This window comes from Chlorocebus sabaeus, chromosome X, assembly GCF_047675955.1.
Source record: "Chlorocebus sabaeus isolate Y175 chromosome X, mChlSab1.0.hap1, whole genome shotgun sequence".
In the NCBI taxonomy this organism is placed as follows: domain Eukaryota; kingdom Metazoa; phylum Chordata; class Mammalia; order Primates; family Cercopithecidae; genus Chlorocebus; species Chlorocebus sabaeus.
The window spans coordinates 102,195,199-102,217,851 of NC_132933.1; the positions used below are offsets into that span (position 1 = coordinate 102,195,199).

At 38.9% G+C, this 22,653-nt stretch overlaps 1 protein-coding gene across 3 annotated transcripts in view; it reads left to right on the plus strand.

Moving 5' to 3' along the window:
* Positions 1–22,653, plus strand: part of SHROOM4 (shroom family member 4) — a 246,980-nt gene that overhangs the window by 195,060 nt on the left and 29,267 nt on the right. For all 3 annotated transcript variants that reach the window (XR_012092027.1, XM_007991732.3, XM_073013690.1), the window contains one exon: positions 19,368–20,180. Coding sequence is in view for 2 of the 3 variants with exons in the window: in XM_007991732.3 (XP_007989923.3) it covers positions 19,368–20,180 (813 nt within the window). In the remaining variant the exon portion in view is untranslated. The remainder of the gene's footprint in view (positions 1–19,367; positions 20,181–22,653) is intronic.

The following is a 22,653-nucleotide window of genomic DNA, read 5'->3' on the forward strand; positions in this document are numbered from 1 at the left end:
GTTGTTCAAGAGGTATTTGGCATTTGCTTGCCAAATGAAGAAATGGAACCTCCTCCACCATTAAATGGGTGAAATGACACAAAAGTAATAATGCTAGCTAACGTTTCTTGAACATAGTGCTCTATTCTAGACCCCATTCAAATCATTTTACAAGTATGTATTTGTCACTATGACCTTATGGAGTTGGTAATATTAGTCTTTCCGTTTGACAGAGAGAAGAAATTGAGACACACAGAGATACATTCATTTGCCTAAAGTCCCACAGCTAATCAGTTGACTAGACCCAGGTGGTCTAGCTTCAGGGACACTATACTACATTACAGTGTTTCTCTGAAATGGTTCTTTCACTGTTTAGTCAGTGAAATAAGAGGACTTTATTGAAAACCTAGTATAGGTTCTGCCTTTTTCTGGGCAAGGTGAGAAATACGAGCAAAAGAGCAGCAGGAAGCACAGTGCCTGCCCACAGCTTGAGCAGGGAAGACTAACCCACACAAAGCTAAATGGCAATAATAATAAATTACCACTTGCCAAACAACCTATGTGCTGCAAGCCGAGTTATACGTACTATGTTATGCTTTATCTTCCCAACAACTCTGTCAGGTAGGTATGATTATAACTGGGGCGGTGGGTCTCAAACTTGAGTGTGCAATTGAAACACAGATAAACAGTTGGACCCACCCTGCGCCCTGAGAGTGATTCAGTAAGGGGGGAGTGGAGCTCAAAACCTGTAACTCTAATAGGTTCTAAGAGCATCTGGGTGATGCTGATGCAGCTGGTCCTCGGATCCAGTTTGAGAATTGGTAACTCAGATAAAGGATCACAGTCAGAGAGCCTAAGGAATCTACTCAAGGTCTCACAGCTAGTAAAGGGATAAGCTATGAATTAAGCCCAGCTTTTTCTTTCTCACACAAGTTGACAGAGGATGAAACCCTGTCAAATACAGGGCTTAAGAAGCACCTGGCACCTGGTAAGGGGCAGTACGTGGTAACTATTATTGTACACTATTTAAGTTCATTGGAGGGTAAAGACAGCTGGAGGTTGGTAGCTGCAGGAGGAAAGGCCCATAGAGGAAACTAAGAAGGTTGTGTTGGAGGAATAATCCCCACCAGTTAAGTTCTGGCCTTGGAGTCACTTCTGCCTGGGTTCAAAGCCAGGTTCTTCTATTCACTAACCATGTGACCTTGGCAAGTGCCTACCTGCCTGCCTCTCTCCCTCTCTCTCTTTCCCTTCCCCCCTTATTTATAAAATGGGATAAGAGTATCTATCTCAAATGTTTGTTGTTATGAGGACTAAATGAATTAATATATATGTAAAGCATTTAGAGCAAAACCTGACACCATAAACTCTCAGGAAATGTTATCTGTAATGAGGAGGAAGAAGAACAGCAGCAGCAGAGAAGAAAGGTGAGTAGTGAAGCACTGGACCAGCCTAGGCAGGCCTTGACCAGCCTAGGTAGACCAGCCTAGGTAAACCTAGGTAGGATCATAAACATGGGAGCAATGAAAGGTTACTATCAGGTAAGTGACATGATAAATGTGGCCCTTTAGGCAACTTTGCAGTATTTGCAGCCTAAGTGGGTTGAAGAGAGACCAATTAGGGAAGGTAATCTGGGCATGACAGAATGTGGCCCTGGATTGGGGAGGTAGAGGTGCAATAGAAATGGAGCAGAAGGAATAGATAAATATGTGTGATATTTGGGGAAGGGGAGTTTGTTTGTTGTGAAAACAATATTACAGGAAATTAAAAATAGAAGAAAAAAATAACCTTACTGTTACCACCTTAACACCCTGGTTATTTTCATTTCCCTGTCAGCTTTATCTGTAGGTATAGAGATTTTTCTAAGCATGATTATAATAACCATGTAGATGTAATTTTGTGTGCCCTGCTTCTTTTTCCTCTCTAAGCATTACTTGGTAAACAATTTTTCATGTTGCTATGCAGGCTTCCTCAAGTCATAATTTTTAGTGGCTGTATAATATTTCACCAGCTTAATGTGCTCGAATTTGCTTAATCATTCCCAAATTGTTGGGTAAATAGGTTGTTTCCAATTTCTTGCTGTTATAAAGTAATGCAGCAGAAACATTTTGAGTCACTATAGCTTTTTTTCTCATTTTGAATTATCTCATTAAAAACAATTATGTGGAGTTGGGATTACTAGTGCAAAGAATATGAACATTCTTATGGTTCTTCATAGATTTTACCAATCTGTTTTCCCCACGAGATGTTTCACATGCCATTAGCAATATATGAGAATACCAGTTTTCCAAAATTATGTCACCATTGAAAATTTTCTTTTTCTAATGCCATACAGTTTAATGGGACCTATTATAGTTTTAATTTGCTTACTTTGATCATTCTAGTTTGAATATTTTGTGTGTCTAATTAATATATTAATATCTGAATATTTTGTGTGTCTAATTAATATATTAATATCTGTATTGCTTCTCATGTGAATTATCTGTTCAGATTATTTGCTCACAAATATGTGACACCTTTTAAGGGTAAAGTAGAGAAAACTTGGTGACTAGAACTTGAGGAGAAAAAAGGAAATATATCTTAGCCAAGCATGATAGTGCACACCTGTAGTCCTACTGCTCAGGAGGCTGAGGTGGGAGGATCACTTGAGCCCAGGAGTTCGAGGCGGTAGTGAGCTGTGATCACACGACTGCATTGCATCCTGGGTGACAGAGCAAGACCCAGTCTCAAAAAAAAAAAAAAAAAAAAAAGATAAAAAACAACTCTGAGCCCCAGTGACTTGGAGAAAGTTATTGGCATATATAGGGCAGTTGAGAAGGGGAGCTGGTTTGGTGAAGATGCTGCTAAGTTTGAATTGGGATATGTTGTATTTGAAGTTAGTGGAAGATACAAGTTGAGGCTTTCAAGGCTTGTCAAGCACCCAGCCAGGGGACAGGATGAGGAAGAAGATTCAACAAAGGAAACTGAAGGGTCAAGCAGCTAACGTAGTAGAAGGAGAAATCTGCCAGTGTAGAAGATAAGCAGATGACTGTTAATGTCCTTAACAGTTTGGAATTACAAGTGACCTTCAAGAAAGCAAATTCAGTAAAGCTGTGGGCATAGAAAATAGATGGCATGGTGGTCTGTAAGGGGGAAGCATTAAGAGAAGAAATGCAAGCAGCTTTACACATCACAAATTTACCTGTTTTAAGTGTATGATTCAATGATCTTTACTAAATTTACAGTGATGTATAGTCATCACCACAATCTAGTTTTAGAGCATTTCTATCACCCTTAAAAAGACCCCTCATGCCCTTTAGCCATTGCTTTCCATTCCCACTCTCAACCTCAAGCAATCACTAATCTACTTTCTGTCTTTATAGATCTTCCTTTTCTGTGCACTCCATATGACTCAAATCACACAATATGTGGTCTTTTATGCCTGACTCCTTTCACTTAGCATAATGTTTAGCAGTTCATCCATGTATCAGTACTTCATTCCTTTTTATTTCCAAATAATATTCCATTGTATGGATGCATCATATTTTGTTTACTAGTCCTTCCACTAATGGATTGTTGGGTTGTTTTAACTTTTTGGCTATTGTGAATATTACTGCCATGAACATTCATGTACAAGTTTCTGTGTAGATTTATGTTTTTAATTCTCTTCGGTACATATTTAAGAGTGAAATTGCTGGGCCAAGCGGTAACTTTATTGTTTAACTTTTTGAGGAACTGCCCATTCTCTAAAGCAACTGCACCATTTTACATTCCCACCAGCAAAAGAGAGTTCCAGTTTCTTTTGGCTAATTTTAATACAATGATTAATTGTTACTGTGTGATTTTTAAAATGTTTAAAAAGGGGCCTTGCACGGTGACTCACACCTGTAATCTCAACACTTTGGGAGACTGAAGCGGGCAGATTCCTTGAGGTCAGGAATTCAAGACCAGCTTGGCCAACATGGTGAAACCCTGTCTCTACTAAAACTATAAAAATTAGCCGGGCATGGTGGCAGGCGCCTGTAATCCCAGCTACTAAGGAGGCTGAGGCAGGAGAATTGCTTGAATCCGGGAGGCGGACGTTGCAGTGAGCCAAGATTGTGATACTGCACTCCAGCCTGGGCAACAGAGCAAGACTCTGTCTCAAAAGAAAAAAAAATGTTTGAAAAGGAAGATGTTTAAAAATAATAAATTAGCTAGGAAAAGTAAAGAGAGAAATAAGATGACAGAGGGAGCAATTGGGTTTAATTTAGTGGTTCTCAAAATGTGGCCCCAGGCCCAGAAACCTCAGTATCACCTGAGAACTTGTTAGAAATGCACATTCTCAGGCTATACTCAGACCTACTGATTCAGAAAGTGAGGATGTGGCCCAGCAATCTCTGTTTTAACAAGCCCTCCAGGCAATTCTGACACAAGCTAAGTTTCAGAACCACCAGTTTGAATGAAGCTTCAGGCAGGATCTAGAAAACTGAATTAAGTTTAAAACAGAAAGGAAAGCTCAGTAGAAAAAGGAAGAAGTATTGACACTGAAGATGGAAGAGGCAGGTCCCAATTGAAGATCTCAGGAAACATGAGAAGGACTAGGAAATGTCCAGGGCATAGATGACATCTGCGAGGAGAAATCCTGATAGAGTTTCCCCTCACACCTTCCCCCACCACCACACACACAAATTTTAACATTTACTATGTTATTTCTGTCACAACTGGAATCATGGGTGTAGGTGGAAAAATCAAATGTATATTCTTAAGCCACTCTCTTTGCCTGGAAGCCTGCAATGAATTGATAATTTCAGGTAGTTATACTCTTAGTCGTCTTCCTCCACTGTTATTTGGTTTTCTGTGAAGAGAATGTAAAAATTTTAATATTAGCAGGAGGGAGAAAAATGGTGAGTAGATCTACTGGGAGAAAAAGCTACATTACTGTGATATATTTAAAAGCCAAAATAAGTTATTTTCTGGATTATCTCTCTTGGTTTTCTGTACCTATGATTGCCTGCTGTGACCCTTTCCCTTTTTTTCACTTTGCACAGAACTTTAGAATGTGTAGGGTGTTTTTATATGCATGACCACAGTTAATCCTCACGACGACACTGAGGTTAAGCCTTATTTTTCCCATTTTACTGATGAGGAAGCCAAGACTCAGGAAAGGTATTATACTATTAACAGCAGCAACAACAGGTATAATAGCTAACATTTATTGAGTGTGTTTATTCTGTGTCAGACACTGTTGTAAGCATTTCACATGAATTATTTTATTTATTATTTATAATGACCCCATGAGAGCATTACTGTTTATTGACCCAGTTTTGCAGTTGAGGAAATTGACTCACAAAGAGATTAAAGTAACTTGCCCCAGGTCAAACAGGCATCTGACTTCAGAGCCCATTACTACAGGGATTATGCAGCAAGTAAGTGACCAAACTAGAGCTCTACTTAGGATTTTCCATTCTCAGCCTAGGGTTCTCTTCCTTCCCTTTGTCACATCACATCATGAGCAGAGTGTGAAATACCCAGTACAGATTTCCTATGTACTGATTGAGTGAAAGAATATGGGTAATTCAGAGTTTAAATCTGATTTCATTAGGAAGAGTACACTTTTCAGGAAGCCTTTACTACCTAAGAAGAATGCAACCTTCAGGGGCTCAGAAGGATTTGTCACAAGTATAACTAAGTGAATTTAAATACTTAGGTATTAATTTAACACCAGGCACACAAAACTTATTCAAAGAAAATTATAAAACTCTAACGGGAGAAATAATATGAATAAATGCATAGCATATACTTTGCTTTAATTTAGGAAGACTAAATATAGTAATGATTACAATTATCCCTAAGTTTAATGTGTAGACATAATGTACTCCAATTAGAGTCACCATGGGATACTTTATAGAACTTGTCAAATTTATAGTAAAATTTATCTGGGAGAATAAGTAAGTGGGCAGAAATACCAAAGAGTACATTTATTTTAAAAGTTAATGATGGTAGACTTACCCTATCAGATTTTAAAACCTGTCATAAAGCAACAATTATCAAAACCACATGATAGTGGGTTAAAAAAAGTCAAACAGTGAAATTAAAAAAGAGCTTCCAGAAACAGACTCAAGCTATTTTAAGAATATAAAACACATTGGAAGCAACCCTGAACTGGGGAAAGCAATTACTATTTCTTTAAAAACTGTTGGGAATTTTAGATATCAACATGGAGAATAATTAACTTAGATTCATAGCACATACTGTACAGAAAGTGGACCAGTAGAATCACATATTTATTCCAGCTGTGGATGGAAGATAAATTTGTGTCTGTTAAATGGAGGATATCATCAGAGACAAGATCGATGGATTCAAATATATAAAAGTTGGTGGTTGGGGGAAAGCCTTTGTACAACAAAATGTAATAAAAAGCTAAGCAACAGAATGAGGAAAATGTCTGGGATCAGCATCACTCACAACAGTTGCCTGTCCAAAAAATATATATAAAAAATGGGTAGAGATGTAGAAGGTCAGCTTTCAAATTTAGCTTCATAAGTGGGTAAGGAAAATGAACAGGCAATTTACACATAAGGCAATAAAGGGAGTGAAATCATTGCATGGAAAAGTACCACCTCTCTAGCAATTAAAGAAGTACAAATAGAAGCAACTTCAAGGCATCATAATCTGCTTATTAAACTATCAACAATAAAAAAATCAATAAATAGAAATTGTAAAATGCTACCCTTGGCAAGGCTGTGAGGAAACATGTGTTTCTGGAAACAGTATAAATTGATTTAGTCTTCCTAGAGGGCAATCTAGAAAAATGTGACAAGAGTATGTGTTTCTGGGTTTAGTCTTACTAGAGGACAATCTGGAAATATGTGTTCATATTATTTGGCCTAGAATACCCCCAAGGAAATAACCTAAAAGGGAAAAAATAATTTATTTAAAGATGTTCATAGTAGTGCTTATATAATCATGGAAAGAGTTTACCAATCTAACATATCATCATCTTGGAACAAAATAGAATAGCCACTAACAGTGACAGGTATGCAAATGTTGGATCTTTCCCAGGTATGAGTAGCTGTAATATTAACAAAAAATAAATAATAAATATGGCTGGGCGCGGTGGCTCACGCCTGTAATCCCAGCACTTTGGGAGGCCGAGGCGGGCGGATCACAAGGTTAGGAGATCCAGGCCATTCTGGCTAACACGGTAAAACCGCGTCTCTACTAAAAATACAAAAAATTAGTCGGGTGTGGTGGCGGGCGCCTGTAGTCCCAGCTACTCGGGAGACTGAGGCAGGAGAATGGCATAAACCTGGGAGGCGGAGCTTCCAGTGAGCCGAGATCGCGCCACTGCACTCCAGCCTGGGTGACAGAGCGAGACTCCATCTCAAAATAATAAGAATAATAATAATAAGAATAATAATAATAATAAATATGAAACGACATGTTGAATCTGATAGTAGCCATACACAAAGAAAATTCAGGAAGGAATCTGGTAAAATGTAAATAGCTGGATATGAATGTACATGGTGTTCTTTAGGTACATGTCAAGTTGTTGGAATTTATAATTAAAAAGAAAATCTGAAGAAGAGGCGGCCCATGTTGGTTTGATATAGGCCTGAGAAGTTAAAGATCAAGGACTTTGTAAAAAATTCCTGTACCAATGACAGACAATGTTACTTACCAGACATGCTTAATCTCACTGCTAGCTAGAATTTGGTTTGCTGGAATTCTCCATCCACTAGCACTTTTGCTTACTTAAATCCACGAGAACTTTGACATCACCAGACCTCTACGAATCTCCAAATTTGTCACCACCACTACAACATAGTACCCCCTCGCACACACCCCCACCAATAAAAATTTTATTATCTGCCTCAGAAGCATCCCTTTCTTAAGGCTTTTCCATTTCCCTTCATTTCTATCACTAGCACTAGTTTGCATTTCAGTGCCATTATTCACAAAGAAGCACATTTTCTCTCTACCACAGTGACTGCATATGTATGTATTACTTGACAACAAATATAGATTGGGGTCACTGGAGAGAAGGAGCTAAGCTTCACCTGGGACAGCCCCAATAAAGCAAGGACTTCTCTGATTTCTTCACAGTACACTTTGCATCAGCCTCCTGAGGACTAGAGAAGGTTCAGGGCAAGTACTGCCACTTGTGTTTGTTGTTGCTAAGCTAATTGTTCATTACTTGAATTTCTGTGGACCCAGGGGCAAGCAGGGGTGGCAGCAACAAGCTCTCTGGGTCCTTCTCCCCTCCCGGTATATCCTCCTTGTGTCTTACATCCTGGATCTTGCAAATATTTCCTTCGGCAATAACCTGGGAGTGTCTGTTTCTCTTGGAGCAGTCTTACACGGCTGCTGAGGGAAGGGAAAGGCGAGAGGCTTTGGACCTGTGTGCTGTTGCTACTGAGATTCTGGAATGCCAAGCTATTGTGGTGAGCTTAAAAATAAAGTTTCCAAACAAGAAACTTCAAAAGGGTGGAGGAAGAGGTGGGAGGAGATTTTTCAATCTCTGCAAATACTGGTTTTCATTTTCAATTCCTATTAGGCAAAAAATATATATATATATTTTTTAACAAAAAGGCAAAATCTATTCTTCAGAAGAAAAGGCAACCCATGGAAGAGGAAAAGAGATGAACAACCCTCCTCTTGGCAAGCAATTTGCTTTTGTTTTTGAGATATAGTCTCCTTGCTGATGTCAACAAACCCCTTTCTCATAGTTTGCTTTTATGCTTCCTCTCCTTTCCTCAGTGAGGAGCTAAAGCCTTCATGGACACCTGAGGATGAATGTAGCGCAAGTACCTTTTGCTCTACCCCAGGAGTCCTTGCTTCCCTGCGATTATCTCTCAGAGACAGACAAGGCAGGTCTCAACACTGCGCTTTTTACTAGCTGGGAAAATGATTTATCCTTTTTAAGCCTCAGGAGTCTCATCTGCAAACTGATAATAATGGTTGTTGTGAAGATTAATGGAAATACATACATTAAAGTACCTAGCACGGGGCCCAACACTTAGCAAGAAGTAAGAAACCAGAGTAGTCGGCTGGGTATGGTGGCTCACGCCTGTAATCCCAGCACTTTGGGAGGCCAAGGTGGATAGATCACTTGAGGTCAGGAGTTTGAGACCAACCTGGCCAACATAGCAAAAACCAGTTTCTACTAAAAATACAAAAATTAGCCGGGCATGGTGGCACACGGGAGGCTGATGCGTGAGAATCACTTGAACCTGGGAGGCGGAGGTTGCAATCAGCCAAGATGGTACCACTGCACTCCAGACTGGGCAAGATACTGTCTCGAAAAAAAAAAAAAAAGGAAAGAAACCGAGTAGTTCCTTTTCCTTAATGAAGCTCCTTGCCGTCCACTCCAAGGAAAGAATCCTTACTTGGTCTCAAAGCAGAGTTGCAAATTTCTGTACATTTAGGAGGCCTGATCCCCTTGAAAATAGGACTTCTAGAGGCCAACGAATATCCTTGGCTTGAGGCTGACACCCTTCAGTGGAAGCCTCCCTTTCACCATCACCATTTTGCTTCAATTGTTAAAGCCAGGAAGACAGGAGCAATATCAGTTTTGCTCCCCTTTGATCTGGTCATCTTGCACAGTGTAATATTCAGCAAGGATTTGTTGAAGGAATGACTAATACACACATTGGCCCAGACGATCCCATTAAGGGTAGCCCTTCCCCTTCTGGAGTTGGTCTCCTTCTGCCCGCTCGAAGTAAGTGACTATGCAAGTCTCAGGCTGCCCCAACACAGGGCAGGTGAGTTGGGAGGGCAGTGCTTTTAAAATGAGGGCTGACACAGAGAATAGCAATTCCCAAGTTGCCTTGTGCCCAGTACCTCCAGATAGGGTCACAGTTCCATGACTTGGGGCACCAGATGTCCCTAGAAGGGCATGTTCTTTTCTTCCAACTGTTTCTGGAGTTTATTACCGGGGTGGGGTGGGTGGGAGGGATTTTTTAAGGCTAACACACGTAGTTGGTACTTAAACAAGACACCTTGGAGTATCTAGTCCTTTTGATTGTCACACTGCTCTTAAGCCTAAACTTGCCTTTTATTATATCTGCCTTTTTAGTAGATAAGAAAAGTGAGTGAATGAGTCGAGGCTGAAAATCTTTAGTAAACTAGGGCCTCCTGGCTAGTCAGCCATGTGACTGGGCTGGGACTTGAGGTCTCCTGGTTTCTTGGCTATTGAGCAGGGTTGAACATTCATCAGGGAGTGCAGTCCAATTCTTTTGATGGGAACAAGGAGCAGGGCTAAAGCATACAACTGTGAAGGCAACTTTCCATGTTCCTAGCATCATTTCTAGGTCCTTTTTACATAGTTCATCTTCATGACTGCTTATTTGTAAGACAGGTATTTTGTTGAAAGTGAGGTAAGTGAAATACCTTGCTCAAGGTTATACAGCTTTTGAGTTATAGAGCCAGATTTTTAAATTTTATTGAAATTCAGACCCAAGTCTTTCTAACACTGTGTTCTTTCTGCTTTGCTCTATTGCCTGTCCTGTGCCCTGGTTAGGGAAGAAGAAAATGTGGTAAATTTGATTGTTATCATGGAGCAGGTTTGTTTTCATCACAGCTGCAATACATTAGCCCAACTGTTGCCTTTGAGGATATTGCTGCATTTCATAAAATCTAGATTGGAGATGAAGGTCGGGGGAGAGGCAGGGACAGGAGATAGAAATGGGCAACCAAGTGTGTGTGGTGAGGGGTGGGGGACAGAATGTATAGTTTGGAAACCAACCTAATTGGAACAAATAACTGCCCCCAAATCATAGCACTCCCAACCCTTTTACTCTGAACCTTTGTTTCCATGATATGGTCCCTGAACCACCTGTGTTAGAATCCTTTAGGTGAATTGCTTAAAATGCTGATTCCTGGAGCCCACCACAGAGGTATGAAATCCCAGTTTTAGGGTTGGGGCCTATGAATTTGCATTTTAAACAACTTCCTGGGTAATTCTGATGAGGAGCCACTTTGATTATGAGCTGTTTTCCCAGACTAGTGGTTTCCAATAAAAGTTGGATCATGTACCCTTCTCAGAAAGATTTTTTAATCATGTACCCTCAGCATATGTTGGCAGTATATTTATTAATTTCTTATATGTGCTAATGTCCTCATATTTATGCTTTGAAATGCAAGAAATAGAAAAAAAATATATAAATGAAATTCTGTGAAGACAACTACCCTAGACTAAAAAATAAATGACCTGTCAAAAAAAAAAAAAAAAAAGGGTAGGTGGTTGAAATCCCATTTCAGGGAGAAGGAAAAAAGAATGGTAAGAGCCCAGTAGAGTGGAAACTTGACCTCATTTTTCTACAAACCCAGAACTCCTCCAGAATGAATAAAAAGGGAACTGACCATAAAGGTTTCAAGGTAAATATTAATAACCCATTAATCCTTAATCTTTGGATACCAAAAAGTGAAAAAATGATTGAACAAGGCTGAAGGGCGTTGGCCAGGCACCCAGTTGAAGTAGAAAGCAGCATTTTATGAAAGCACCTACATGAGACAAGTACCTCATCTTTTGAGATGTGCAGTTAAGGACGGCATTGACAAGGCACCAGCTTTGATCAAAGCAGCAAAGCTCCATGCAGCTCATGAAGTGTGGTGCTCTTTAAGCACCGTAGGGTAAATCAGCCCAGTAATAGAATTAGGAAGCTTGATAAGGTTGAGCAAAACAAATAATTTCCATTAGCTTGCGCTACCCCCAAAGAAATATGCAATTTAGGTAAAAACAACAGACTTGCTATGCAAACACAGCCTCGAGATAAATCCCAGCCCGCTCCCCCTCCCTCCACCACACAAAAACCCCAATCAGATTCTGGAGCAATTGGACAGCTGCTGACTGCTTTACCTGCTCTGCTACTCATTGTTCCCATTGCCTAGCAACCTGGGCTGCGAGATTACAGTAAAAGATATCTAACTTTTCTTCTTTTCCATAGTCACACAAACCTGCATTTATTTCACACTGAAGAAATACGTACTGAGCACCCACTGTGTGCCAGGCACTGTGCTGGATACTGGTGACATAGTGGTGAACTTTACGTGGCCTTCACCCTCAATATGGTTATGTGGAAGGGGCAGACAAGTAAGGAGTAGTGTGCTAGGAAAATTAATGGGTGCTGTTAAAGGAGAGTCTGGGCACCCATCCCATCCTTTGGGGGAATCAGGGAAGGCTTCCTGAAGGAAATGATATCTCAGTGGAAATCTGAAAGTAAGTCAGATAAAGATGGGGAAAGAGAGGATAAAGAGGAAACAGAGCATGTAAAGGCAAAAAGAAGTGTGGGCGATGTAGGAAAGGCAGAATTTTAAGGAACCTTACAAATCCTAGTAAGGGGTCTGTATTTTATGAATAATGTAGGCTTCAAGCAGAAAAATGTATGACAAAATCAGATTTATGCTTTTTCTGTTTACTAATTTTTAATTGAAAAAAGTAATAAATGCATTTAGTGTACACACACATACACACACACAATAAGAGAATCTCACCCCAAACCATCAGTACAACTCTTCTTCACAAGAGATATTACTGGCAGTTTGTTGTGTATTCTTCCAGAAAAGTAACGTGTGTGTATGTGTATACATTCTTTTTTACAAAAATGGGAACATATTGCACATCTTTTCTATTCTATATCCTGCGTTTTTATTCTAGTGATTATTCTATGTTACACATAGATCTATTGCATCACCTTTAACAGCTACATAGTGTTCCATATATAGATATTCCCTATTTTATTTAACTAGTCCCATTGAAGGGCATTTAGATGGTTTCCAGTCTTTTGTGATTACATACAAATCTACAGTGAATATCCTTATGGATGTCTCTTTGTGTTCTTGTTGGAATGTGTCTGTAGGATAAATCCCTAGAAGTAGAACTACTGGGTCAAAGGAAATGCACATTTTACCTTCTTTGCCTTCCAAATTGCCCTCCGTAGGAGTTATGCTAATTTCAACTCCCACCAACAGCATATAAGATCACCTGTTTCCTTATATCCTCATTAATTATTTAACTTTTTTTATTTAAAAAAGTTTCATTATTGTTTGGATTTGCATTTTTTAAATTTTAAGTGAGATCAAACACCTTTTGGTAAATTGATAAGTCATTTGTATTTTTCTGTGAACTATACGTTTTTTTCCCTATGGAGTTATTGGTCCCTTTTATTGATTGGTAAGCATACTTCACATATTAAGGATATTTAGTCTTAGTTGTATATGTTACAAATATTTTTCCCAGTATATCTTCACTTTTAGACTTTATGATGTTTTTTCTGGACATAATTTTTTAAGTTTTAGGAAGTCACATTTATCAACTTTCCCTTATTACTTTTATGTTTTGTGTCTTACTTAGAAAGAACTTGTTCTGCCAAGGTTATTTTATAGTTTTTAAAATGTTTTCTTCTAGTACCTTTATGGTATTTTTTTGACGGTTGAGTCTTGATACATGTAAACTTTATTTCAGTGTAAAAAGTGATATGATGATTCAGCTTTATTTTTGTCTCAATGGCTATCCAGTTGTTCTAAAACTATGTATTGAATAATTCATCCTTCCCCCACTATTTGAAATGCTTCATCACAAGCTAACTTCCCTTATGCATTTGAGTTGACTTCAGTGTTCTAGTGTTCTCTGTTTTATGCCATGGATCTACCTTTCTATTTGTGAGACTGCCTTATTTACTGCTGACTTTAGAAATTATTTCAATAATTGTTAGGGCTGGTCTTCCCTCTTTCATTACTCTACTTTTTCCATACTGTTCATAATAATTCTTGCGATTTTATTTTTCCCATATGAAATTTACAATAATGTTCCAAAATGCAATCTGTTGACAATTTTCTTGAGTTTCTATTAATTTTATAGATTCACTTAGAGTTGGCATCTTAACAATGTTGAGTCATCATCACTAGGAAATTGTGAGTCCTTTCATTTATGTGCATCTAGTTTTATGTTTCTCAATAAGTTTTAAAGTTTTTGTATATAGATCCTGCATATATCTTGTTAGGTTTATTTCTACACATCTTATCTTTATAATTGCTGCAGTAAATGTGATTTTCCCCTCCATTATATATTCTAACTAATTGTTGCATCTATATAGAAAAGATGATTTCTATATATGAATTTTGTACCCTGACACCTTACTGAATTTTCCTGTTGTTGGCATTCATTTTTAAATCGTTTATGATGAGGCTGCGCTCAGGGGTGCATGCCCGTAATCCTAGCACTTTGCGAGGTCGAAGTGGGTGGATTGCTTAAGGCCAGGAGTTTGAGACCAGCCTGGGCAACATGACAAAACCTGTCTCTACTAAAAATACAAAAATGAGCTGGGTATGGTGGTGCATGCCTATAGTCCTAGCTACTTGGGAGGCTGAGGCACGAGTATCGCTTGAACCTGGGAGGCAGAGGTTGCAGTGAGCGGAGATCATGCCACTGCACTCCAGCCTAGGTGAGAGAGCTGGACTCTGTCTCAAAAAAAAAATTTCTGATGAATTTTCCAGATAAATAATTGTGTCATCTATACATAATGAGAAGATATCCCCTTCTTCCAATGTGTACATCTTTATTTTGTCAAATTGCACTATTGCTTTCAGAACAGTATTAAATATTAGTGGGGAAAGTGGGCACCTTTGCCTTGTTCTTGTTTTTAATGGGTATACCTCTAGTGTTTTGCCATTAAGCACAATATTGACTTTTGACTTAAAAAAAAAAAAGTCTGATGATAATGATGGTATTATGGAAATAGACATCTTTTTCTGTTAGGTTTTTTTTTAATCTGGAAAGGATGTTCAATTGCTATCAAATACATTTTAGCATTAGGGAAATTGTTATGTACCTTTTATCCTTTGATTTATTAATGTTGTCAATTATATCAGTAGATTTTTTATTACTGAACCAGTCTTACATTTCTAGGATGAACCCCACTTGATCATGGTGTATTATATTTCTTAACATCCTCTTAGATTCTGTTTGCTAATATTTTATTTAAGATTTTTGCATCTGTATTCTCAGATGAGATTGGTCTCTAGTTTGCTTTTCTGTTCTGTTTGCTGGGTTTTAGTATCAATGTAATGCAAGAATCTTTTCTTCTCTCTCTATTCTCTAGATTTCCAGATTCTAGAAAGTGTAAATAACATTGGTTTGATTTTTTTCCTTGAAGGTTGGTAGAATTAACACAAGACTGTGTGATTGTGCTATTTTTTGGTCAAATTTATACTTTTTTTCCCTATGGTAACTGGTGGGTTTATATATTCTCATTTTTCTGCAATCAGTTTTAGTAATATTTGTTTTGTAGAGAAAAACCTTAAGTTTTCAAATTTGTTTTATGGGATACAACAAAGTATTTTCTTACCCTTTTCATTTACTCTGTAACTGTGGTTATTTCTCAATTTCTAATTTTGTGCATTTGGGTGTTTTTTAAATTAGATTAGCAAGTGGTTAACCTGTTTCATTGTTTTTTATTTTCTTTTCAGGAAATGGTTTTGGCTTTAATTATTCTATCATTTGTTTTCTAGTATATTAATTTCTGCAATTAGTTTTATTATCTTTCTGCTTTGTTTTAGGTTTATTTTTATGATTCTTTTCTTCTTTTGTTAAATGCTTAATTCATTTATTTTAATTCGTTCTTACATACTAATATAAGTATTTAGGCTACAAGTGTCTCTTTTCTTTTTTTTTTTTTTTTTTTTTTTTTTGAGACAGAGTCTCACTCTGTCAACCTGGCTGGAGCACTGGAGTACATTGGCGCGATCTCAGTTCACTGCAGCCTCCGCCTCCCAGGTTCAAGCAATTCCCCTGCCTCAGCCTCCCGAAGCTGGGATTACAAGCGCATGCCACTACATCTGGCTAATTTTTCTATTCTTAGTGGAGACAGGGTTTTATCATGTTGGACAGCCTGGTCTGGAACTCCTGGCCTCAAGTGATCCACCCACCTCAGCCTCCCAAAGTGCTGGGATTACAGGAGTGAGCTGCCACACCCGGTCTACAAGCTTTTCTTTAACTACTGCTTTAGTCAACCATATCCTCTAGCTTCTGATATTTCCATTGTTGTCATTTTCTAGGTATTCAACAATTTCAAATTAGATTTTCTCTTTGACTAAAGTGGAAGAATTTTTTCCCTCTTTATTCCCTACATGCTAAAGATTTTAATTTTCATTTTGTTATTAATTTCTCGTGTTACCATATTGTCATTAGAAAATATGGTCTGTACTACTTCCATTTTCTGGCTCAGTATATAGCCAATTAAAAATATACTCAACGGACCCTTGATTAAAAAAATATAGTCTGTTTCAGTATATGAAGAAATTTAGACTTTCTCATTATCTTAGTTTTTGACTGTCATGATCTGTCATCAGCTGAAACAGTCTCATATTTTGTTTCTACTTGTTTTCTACCTTTGCATTTCCTGTAGATTTTGCTTTAAGAATTTTTATGCTATGTTTTTTGGTGCATAAAAGATCAGAGGAGGTAGATCTTCATCATGTGTTCTAGTTGTTAACATTATAGTGCCCTTTGTCTTATTTGTTGTATTTTGCCTTTAATTCAACTTATGTATTAAATGGGTATCATAATTTATTTTTTCTTTAATTTTGACCATAATTCCTTTGTTAAACATATTTATTGAACACCTACTGTGAGCCAGGCACTAGAAACCTATGAATGAGACAGACAAGATCCTGCCCTCATGGAGCTTACATTTTAGTTAGAGATTGGAACAGAAAATAATCAAGTAAAAATAGGTATGTGATATGATATTAGGTGGGGATGAAGATGAATACTCAAAAAATGAAGTAGAATAAGAATAATTAAATATAAGTTGCCTGTATTTTTGATAAACTAGTCAGGAAAGGCTTCTCTGCCCGGTACATGTTTGTCATTTTTTTACTTTCCATTTGTCCATCACCTTTGTGTGTGTGTGTGTGTGTGTGTGTGTGTGTGTGAGAGAGAGAGAGAGAGAGGAGAGAGAAAGAGAATATGCCAGGTGGAACAGTTTGCACAAAAGGGATTGTTACAATCTTAATGATCTATAGGTTTGCAAAGGCCCAAATAAGAAAATAGTGGGTATGTCTGGATATGAATTTCTGATCCACATGAGTGGTGAGCTGACCAGAATGGGGGCGGGATAAGAGGAGAATCAAGGACATTTTGCCTTCCATTCTGTGTGAGTTTGGCTATCATTATGTGTATTCTTATTTTTTAAAGAAATATTTCCAATCTTCATCATGATTATTGAATGGATATTCTGTATGATGATTTAATTGAACCCCTGGAATTTCCTGTCACTGGGCAGGACTTAGCATGATGCTGATTGCTCACAGGCTACAGCAGGAAACCAGATCTTGTGGCTTAGAGGGCTTAACTCTTTATACTCTGAGACTAAAGAGATATCTTTTAACTTTAGTCAGTCTTTATTATACAGAAGTTTGAATTTTTATGTATATTCCAATAAACCTGGACTTATTTGGAGATTTTCTTCTATTGCTTATGAGAATCTTATTTCACTTCAATGATAGTCTTTTTAATTTTCTGATAGGTTTTTCTTATGTATGTGCATAATATATACACATATAACATATATAATATATTAAAATTATATATACACACACACACACATATCCATGACTCTTGATCTGGAATTTATTTTGGTATATAATATATGATGTAGCTCAAAAAAGCACTGCTTTGCAGTTATCTCAAAAAGATTTATTAAGTGATATTTCTTTATCTCCTTTTTGGGGGAAGATTATGTATATGACATATTTTAGGTAGTCTGCTTTGTTTCTGAACTTTCTATTCTGTTTTGTTGATCAATAACACACTGTTTTAATTACAAGTATTTTATAATATACTTTATCCCTTACCCCCCCCATTTCTTCTGTAGCAGAATACTCTTTAATATTATATCCTGCTTTCATTACAAGTTAATTTTCTAAAAATTCTGTAGTCAAATGTAGTTTAAAAATTCCTATTGAGAATTCTGATTGGAATTACATTAGAAGGAGTTTGTTGTTGTTGTTGTTGTTTGAGACAAGATCTTACTCTGTCACCCCAGCTGGAGTACAGTGGTGCAATGATGGCTCACTGTAGCCTCAACCTCCCAGGCTCAAGCTGTCTTCCCATCTCAGCCTCCCGTGTAGCTGGGACTAGAGGCACACACCATCATGCCCAGCTAATTACAAGAAAAAAAAAAATTAGAGACAGGGTCTTGCTATGTTGCCCAGGACAGTCTTGAACTGCTAGACACAAGTGATCCACCCACCTCAGCCTCTCAAAGTGCTGGGATTACAGGCATCAGCCACTGTGTCTGGCCAGAAGGAGATATTTTAAATCCAAAATAGCAGATAACTATGAATGACCTGTTTGGTGTTTTTTGTTACAAGTATAAAAACATAGAAAGTATATATATCTAATTCATAATACAGGTTGCATCTACAGTAGGGGAATGGAAGTGGAGAGTTATATGAAGGGTATTATTTCTTATTTCTTAAGAAAAATTCATGAAACATAAATGGCAAGGTGTTCAAACTTACTAAGTCTGGGTGATAGGTAGGAACATGGGTATTATAGCAATCAATCTCTGTACATTTCTAAATATTCGAATTTTTTTTTTTTTTTTTTTGAGACAGAGTCTCGCTCTGTCACCCAGGCTGGAGTGCAGTGGCGGGATCTCAGCTCACTGCAAGCTCCACCTCCCGGGTTCACACCATTCTCCTGCCTCAGCTTCCTGAGTAGCTGGGACTACAGGCTCCCGCCACCACGCCCGGCTAATTTTTTTTTTTTTTTTTTTTTTTTGTATTTTTAGTAGAGATGGGGTTTCACCTTGTTAGCCATGATGGTCTCAATCTCCTGACCTAGTGATTCGCCCACCTCGGCCTCCCAAAGTGCTGGGATTACAGGGGTGAGCCACCGCGCCTGGCCAAATATTTGAAATTTTTATAATGAAAAACAAACAAAAACAACAGATGAGGCAGGATAACCAGGCTTGTACGCCCCAGAAAACAGCATATGCAATCTGACTCCTGTAAACAGACTGGGGTAGTGTGTGTATATCCAGACTTTGGAGCTAAACTGTTCAAGTTCAAATCCAAGCTCTACCACGTACTAGTTTTATGACCCCAGGCAAGTTACTTAAATGCTCTATGCCTCAGTTTCCCCAACTGTAAAATCAGTGCAATAGTAATAGCTACCTCCTAGGGTTATTGTAAGAATTAGATAAGTGAAGACATGGAAAACACTTAAACAGTGCCTAGTATTTAGTATATGCTCAGTGTTAGCTATCATTATTATTATATTATTATTACTATTATTATTACATTTACTACACATACTACATTGTTTTGTGGACATTTTAAATTTTATATAAATGTTGTCATCCAAACTATGGGCCTATCTGCAACTTGCTTGTTTTTCTCAGTACTCATCTGATGTTTTGCAGGGAAATGACTCATTCCAAGAATAGCTTTTCATGGGCAACCCCTTTCCATCCTTGCCTTGAGAACCCAGCACTGGACATGTCAAGCTACCGAGCAATTTCTTCTCTTGACCTCCTTGGAGACTTCAAACATGCTTTGAAAAAATCAGAGGAAACTTCAGTTTATGAGGAGGGGAGCTCCCTTGCCTCCATGCCCCACCCACTGCGCAGCCGTGCCTTCTCAGAGAGTCACATCAGCTTGGATCCCCAAAGCACCCGGGCCTGGGGGCAGCATAGGAGGGAGCTCTTTAGCAAAGGCGATGAGACCCAGTCAGATCTTCTCGGAGCCAGGAAGAAGGCCTTTCCTCCTCCTCGCCCTCCTCCTCCCAACTGGGAGAAGTACAGGCTCTTTCGTGCAGCCCAGCAGCAAAAGCAGCAACAGCAGCAGCAACAGCAGCAGCAGAAGCAACAGGAAGAGGAGGAGGAGGAGGAGGAAGAAGAAGAAGAAGAGGAAGAGGAGGAGGAGGAGGCAGAGGAGGAGGAAGAGGAGCTGCCACCCCAGTATTTCAGTTCAGAAACCTCTGGTTCCTGTGCTGTCAATCCCGAGGAGGTCCTGGAGCAGGCACAACCCCTCAGCCTTGGCCACCTGGAGGGCTCAGGACAGGGTTCACAAAGTGTCCCAGCAGAGCAAGAATCCTTTGCACTCCATTCCAGTGACTTCCTGCCTCCAATAAGGGGTCACTTGGGATCTCAACCTGAGCAGGCTCAGCCCCCTTGCTACTATGGCATTGGTGGGCTTTGGAGGACATCGGAACAGGAAGCCGCTGAATCCGCTAAGTAAGTACATATGAAAGATACGAGGCCCCTGAAGAGACAGGCAACACAAGTTTGAATTTTACCTCTACCATTTCCTAACTGGATGACCTCAGGCTGGCCAATTAAACTGCTCCCAGCCTCAGTTTTCTTACCTGGAAAATGGGTATAATGATACTTGCATCACATGATTGTTGTGAATATTAAGATAATCTACATAAAGGATATAGCTCCATGCTTAGCACATAGTAGATACTCAATAAATATCATGTTCTTATCCCTAAATATCTTTATTAAAATACTGTACTTTTCCTTAGTGTGTCTTCACGGTATCCATCACCATCAATTTCTGGCCCCTGATCCCAAAGACATTGAACACTTGTTGCCTGTACTAGGTCTTTCCCAGAAACCTGGCTTGGGCATTTTTTCTGTCTTCTCTTCTGATTGCCCTCCAGAATAAGAGGCCAGCTCACAACCTGACCTGCCTCTGCTCTAGGACAAGTAGCCTGGGCTTGTAAACTCTTCCCCCAACAACCGCCAGCATCACAGGTATTCCTGGGACTGGGTGCTTTTTGCCTTGATAATTCCTTACAATAGTTAAGGACGTTCTTTTTCTCTTCCACTTTCTCCCCCTCCTTGTTTACCTGCCTCTTTGCATTCACGTGGGTGGGTAATAGGTGGTATTTGACAGGGTGAGCTGCCTGGGCAGGGAGGCCAAAGCAAGAGTGTGTTCTGGCAGCAGAACTGCCAGTGTTTGTTCACTCCACTGAGCCAGTTGTCATCTGCATGCCCTATAGTGCATGACTGGTTTTTTTAAAATTTATTTTGCTCCAAAGCAAAAGCTCCAGAACCATCATTGCTATTATTGCTCAGCGCTCTGGCTGTCACCGGCTCCGCCTGCTCTCCTGTGGAGAGCTCAGCCCACTCTCTGCTAGGGCTGAGGTTTGGGAGGCAGGTGGCTTATGAGTGCTTTCTTTAACTCTCTTTATAGCAGCAATTTGCCTGAGACTTGTTGTGGTTAGAAGTACCTTGTTATCATGTCTTTTATTGACAGACAAATCTGTGAATTGGCTATCTGGAGCTAGTTGATCAGTTTTCCAGCCCAAGATGCCATAAGCACAGCATTTACAGGGCCTGGCTCCCAGGCACTGTAAGAATCCGTCCTTAGATCCCGTGTGGCTGCTTCTCAAGCTATTCTTCTACCTGGGGAGCATTCTCATTGTAATTAGAAAACATTTTGTGAAAAATACCTGTGATTGTTATCTATCATAGCAGGGAAAAGGGAAAATGACCTCCAAATAGTAGGCACTTAACAAATATTTAAGAAGAAAGAACAAATAAATGAATGGATGAACATTTATTAAGTATTTATTATATACCAGATACTGCTAGACGTTATGTGTCCATTATTTCATTTAATCCTCCCAATAGCCCTATTAGCCATTATTATCCCCATTTGACAGATGAGGAAACTAATTCCAAGTTACACAGCAAAGATTCAAAGCCAGGGCTGTTTGACTCCAAAGCCAGTGCTTATTTTGCCTTCCTAGGCAGCCTCTCCCAGAGAGATCTTGTTCTTCTCATAGGCCAGGAGTCACAGGGTCCTCTTCTCTACTGTAGGGCAAGGTGTACCAGAGGCAGCAGTTACAGGCCCTGGTTCTTCCTTCTTTATGTAGCTCACTTTGCCTTAGCACCTTGGTCAGACAGAAAGAAATCACTATTACTAGAGATCTTGTAACTTGCTCCAGAGATTTATTTTAAATGACTATGGGATGTAAGGGAAAACATTTGTTTGCACACAGCTCTGCTTGCGGCTACAAAATCAATTAGATGCTCCTTTGAGTGACGGAAATTTAAGGAACAGCATCATTCCCAACATAGCTAATATTTTTTTGATTGCTTACTATGTGCCATGCATTGTTCTAAGTACTTTGTGTATTAATTGATTTAATCATCAAAGTAAACCTATGAAATAGTTACCATTCATCTTCTCCATTTCTTAGATGAGAAAGGCGAGGCCTAGGGAGATAAAGTAACTTTATCACAAGATCTCAGGTAGCTCACTATGCTTGCTGTATCATCCCAGGATCTCTGGGCTCTTGAAGAAGATTCTGTTCCAGACCCTAGGAGAGGACAGTGTCCTAGCCAGAAAGAAGCAGCTTTAAGATTTTGTAAGGGACATATAGATGCATAATATTTTGAATCTAAAATGCAAACAAACACATCCTAATCTCAGCCAAGTTAAACTCTAGTACCTATATAACCTATATACTGTTCTATTAAAAAATGCTGGGTACACACAGAAGCCAGTGAGTGGAATAATCAAGTATTATTTAAGTCTAATAACTCTGATTCAGGTATAGGTATAGCTTGCTTTATGGACTCTATGCATTTCCTCTCAGTGCCCTGTGAAAGGAATCCGATTTTTGCTTTGATGTTTACTATCAAATTCCAATTATGCTCTCATAGATCACCTATAATCCCTTCCCTGTTAATG